Source organism: Sinocyclocheilus anshuiensis, unplaced genomic scaffold (assembly GCF_001515605.1).
Source record: "Sinocyclocheilus anshuiensis isolate Anshui unplaced genomic scaffold, SAMN03320099.WGS_v1.1 scaffold21383, whole genome shotgun sequence".
Lineage (NCBI taxonomy): Eukaryota > Metazoa > Chordata > Actinopteri > Cypriniformes > Cyprinidae > Sinocyclocheilus > Sinocyclocheilus anshuiensis.
Genome location: NW_015551022.1, coordinates 849 through 5,346, shown reverse-complemented (window position 1 = coordinate 5,346; position 4,498 = coordinate 849). Strand labels below are relative to the sequence as shown.

At 39.8% G+C, this 4,498-nt stretch overlaps 1 protein-coding gene across 1 annotated transcript in view; it reads left to right on the top strand.

Moving 5' to 3' along the window:
• Positions 1–3,849, top strand: part of LOC107661092 (serine/threonine-protein kinase N1-like) — a gene marked incomplete at its 5' end in the record, with an annotated part of 11,333 nt that extends 7,484 nt beyond the window's left edge. Inside the window, 5 exons of the mRNA XM_016450544.1 lie at positions 73–149; positions 1,058–1,200; positions 1,462–1,569; positions 1,645–1,725; positions 2,244–3,849. Coding sequence (XP_016306030.1) covers positions 73–149; positions 1,058–1,200; positions 1,462–1,569; positions 1,645–1,725; positions 2,244–2,447 — 613 coding nt within the window. The remainder of the gene's footprint in view (positions 1–72; positions 150–1,057; positions 1,201–1,461; positions 1,570–1,644; positions 1,726–2,243) is intronic.
• Positions 3,850–4,498: the final 649 nt, after the last annotated feature.

Genomic DNA, 4,498 nt, shown 5'->3' with positions numbered 1-4,498 from the left:
TGTGTGTGTGTGTCTGTGTGTGTGTGTGTGTGTGTGTGTGTGTGTGTGTGTGTGTGTGTGTGTGTGTGTCAGAGATCTGAAGCTGGATAACCTGCTGCTGGATACTGAAGGTTATGTTAAGATTGCAGACTTCGGTCTCTGTAAAGAGGGTGAGTCACAGACTGTACCTGCTGTAATGATATTGATGGAGTTAATGGAGGAAGAGCATGATATTTGTTCACTGCTGGATCGGAGTGATCTGGAAATGACAGGCTGTGCTGCTGACTGCCTATTATTTTTTAATAGCTCTACCGTTCAGAGGTTTTGGGTCGGTATGTTTCTGAAAGAAGTCTCTTCTGCTCACCAAGGCTGCATTTCTTTAACCAAAAATACAGTAAAACAAATTTAAATTGTTAAAATATTTCACAACTCTTTTCTATTTGAATATATTGTAAAATGCAAATTTTTCCTGTGATCAAAGCTGAAGTTTCAGCATCATTACTCCAGTAATTGTTTTCAGATATGAAACCGGTTCTTTCACATTGTTATACAATTTTTTGTAAGCCAAAAAAGCTAAAAATCACAGCTGGTTTATTTAAATAATAAATACTGCAAAAAGAGATGCCCATAATAAAGCTATAAGCCCCAAGAAGCCATGGTTTACAGTGAATTTATTACAGCTAAGGGGTGTTGTTAGGTACGACGTGAAGCTAACCCTCTTAGCTGTTATAAATTCACTGTAATCCACGGCTTCACGGGGATTATTGCTTTTATAAAACGGTTATTCCATATACGTAGTAAGGTTTCACAAAATGAAACAGAGCAAATAAAGTGTAATGATATTAATAAAAACAGTATTCTTCCACCAAACAATGTAGTTCCTCAGAATCAGATGTGGTTCCAACAAAGTGGTTGCTGAGCAACAGACAAACGTAAACAAAGGTGTATGTTTGTAATTTACAACAGCTTCGAACCCGTCTCAACCAATCAGAATCTAGGACCGGAACTATCCGTTTTATAATGTCCTTTTCGCTCTTTCTGTCTTTTGAATGTCTTGTTTCTATCTTCTGTCCTGTAGGAATGGGTCATGATGACAGAACCAGTACATTTTGTGGGACTCCAGAGTTTCTGGCTCCTGAGGTTCTGACAGACACGTCCTACACCAGAGCCGTGGACTGGTGGGGTCTCGGCGTGCTCATTTACGAGATGCTGGTTGGAGAGGTATGCATGTGTCTGTGCAGTTTTTGCTTATTATTCTATTGTTTCCCAGGAAAATATATATATTTTTTTTTCTTTAAGCATAAATCTAACAAGATCTGCTGAAGTTCACCTCAAAATGTGATTCAGTAATTTTGTGTGGTTTTCAGTATAAATATCAAAAATGTCTTAAATCAACATACTTTTACTGCAGATGTAAAATAGTAACATAAGAAGTCTTGTTTTCTGATAAACATTTCTGATACATAATCTCTGTGTGTCCAGTCGCCATTCCCAGGTGATGATGAGGAGGAGGTGTTCGACAGCATTGTGAATGATGAAGTACGTTACCCAAGATTCCTCTCCACCGAGGCCATTGGCATCATGAGACGGGTAAGATTGTATTTTTTTCCCCAAAGCTGCTCTGATTGGCCAGGTTTGTTAACTTTCCTTGTTTTTCATCGGTAGCTGCTGAGGCGTAATCCTGAGAGACGACTGGGCTCCAGTGAAAGAGACGCAGAGGACATCAAGAAACAACCCTTCTTTAGAGTATGAAGACTTTGTCCCAATTGTTAAAAAAATTAGATGGGAGGAAATGGTATATTTCAATGTTTCTGCGATCTTTTGCAAAATGTTTGCATTCCCCCAAGAAACGTTGCTTTTGCTTGCAAAACATTTGCGCTGGCTTGTAAAACTCTTGGAAATATAGAAATAATACGGGGTTTTTAAGCTGTACCTAATACCTATGCAGAATTATGCAGATGTTTCGCGAGAGAATGCAAAGTTGCTTGGGGGAACGCAATACTTTTTTGAGAGAATGTAAAGTTTCTTAAGGGGAACGCAATACTTGTGTGAAAAGGTTCTTGGGGAAACGCAATATTTTTGTGAGAGCATGCAAATGTTTCGCAAGTTGCTTGGGGGAACGCAAAAGTTTTGCGAGTGAATGCAAAAGCATTGAAATCTCATATTTTGTTCCATCGCCATGTCCCTATAGGGGCTCCATATAATAATGCCAAAGTGTCAATCCTAGTGATGCCGTGGCTGACTCGTCTTCTCTCACTCTATAGAATATGGACTGGGAGGCGCTTCTGCAGCGGCGAGTTCCTCCTCCTTTCGTTCCTGCAGTGAAGGGAAAAGAAGACGTCAGTAACTTTGACGCCGAGTTTACGAATGAAGCACCGACGTTGACGCCTCCTCGTGAGCGCCGGACCCTTTCGCGCAAAGACCAGGACTACTTCAGGGACTTTGACTATGTCTCTGACTTCTGCTAGGGCACGAGTGTGCATACTGCCGCTGCTAGGTGTGGGAGATGTGGACCATTGTAACGACCTATCAGTTGTTGCATCCTAGTCCACATCTAGGCTGCTTGGCGTGAGGACTGACGCTTCCTCAGAGGTTTCCTGCCAATGGAACATGGGTTTGTTCAACATGAAAACCATAATAAAGGGTTTGACATCTCCTGACTGCCTATAGTGATTGGTTGATTGGAGCGTGAGGAAATTACTCCATCCGACTGTAGGAGGTACATCAAACATGAAGAGATTCAAGAATCCACATAATGTGAAGCTCTGAAAGCCGGCAGGCAAGATGTTCTCTTGTCCTGTTTGCAAAGTCTTTCATGACATTACCCTTAGCACCAGATGCTAATGAAGTAATGAATCTTGTGAATAGAGTGCTGCAGGGATGACATATTTTTGTAAGCCAAAACCAGGAAACGAGTTCGCTTTTTAACACATCCGGTTTCATCATCCTGATTTTTTTATGGGTTTTTGGGTTAATTGGTCTGTGTTTAACACAAGCTCAAGATATTTTCACATTTTATTCAACGACATAAAATACATCAATAATACTCCCTTGTCTTGAAAACGTCTGTTGCTAACAAATGGCTAAATGGGACTTCAGAGGTGTAGTTTCCAAGAAGTATAAGGATATATATCGCTCTCTTGCCAACTATTCTAAAATGTTTTGAAATAACGACTGAAAGAGCTGTCGTAAGCTTACTGGTGGTGTAGTTTGTTTATAGCCTATGTTGAGCTTTTTATTTTCTAGTGTTTTGTATTTGGCCTTCTTAAAAGATTTCTTTTATTTGTGAGGATTATCGTGATGAACAAAACATGAAAGAATCATAAACTTTTGTTTGGTCACAGAGCTTATTTTCTGCAGTAATCCAAAAGCCAATGGAGAAATCCTATTGGGTTTGTTTTGGAGGGAACCAGCGTGGATGCTAACTTATGGGTTGGACTACAATAATACATCACTGCAGCGCTCTATGGGAGCTTGTTGACTAGCAGAGTCCAGTTTCATGGTACTGACCAGAGTAAAATGGCTCACCGAATTCTCCCTTCTCCTGTCTTTCTGTCTCCATTTTCTTTTTTGACCAATGTAGCCATATCACACACAATCCAGACTGTTTACTTCTGTAATACACTCATTTAACCACACAAGGGTGGCAGAGAGTGTGACAGAGTTGTGGAAACACAGTTGTGTCAGGTGTGTGTTGTTTTGGGATCCTCGAGTTTGTATGCCTTTACTGTGTTATGAGCATGTCCCATAACGAAAGACAGCATCAACCTCTAGATTTTTATTTTTAGAGATATAGTTTTTCTTTCTCACTGAAACTTGACTAATTATGCTATGCCTGAATATGACTATATTAAACAACTAAACTCTTTTGGGGCAATATTATTTTTCTCATAGTCTCTTTTACGATTTTTTTTTTCTTTCTTTGGACCAGAGTCGAATTGTGGAAAATTTACCTAAGCAGGGAAAAATTAAGATTATGAGTGTTGCAGGATGAAACTGAACAGGAGCAGAATGGAAAGATCAATCCCACACAGACGTCTACAAACTAAAGGTAAGATGTGAACAACACATTCACATTTATATCAAATAGTTCACTCCATCAACTCCAATTTATTACCAAAGTGGCAGTGAAGGTGGCAGGACCATCCGTTACATAAGCAAATAAACCAGCGAGTGCTAAGCGTGCTGTGAGGAACTTGCTTAAAATGTGATGAAGGGATGGTTTGAAGTACTTTGAGATAATGACTCATTGTTCCCCAGAGGAGAGAAGGAGAAAGTATCCATGGAGACCAAGAGATGGAGCTGTAAAATAGGAGGTCATGTTCTGTGAACAAACTACACTCCTATATCTCATTCTCCCTCATGGACTAATTGAGTAATTGTTTATCTGCTCCATAATTGGGCTTTTTCCAAGCAAATCACATTACACTAAACTCCAGTAACATGACATCAAAACTCTGTCAAACAGTACATTAATTTCAGTTCTGTCAGGACCACTATCGTCAAAATGATAGATACT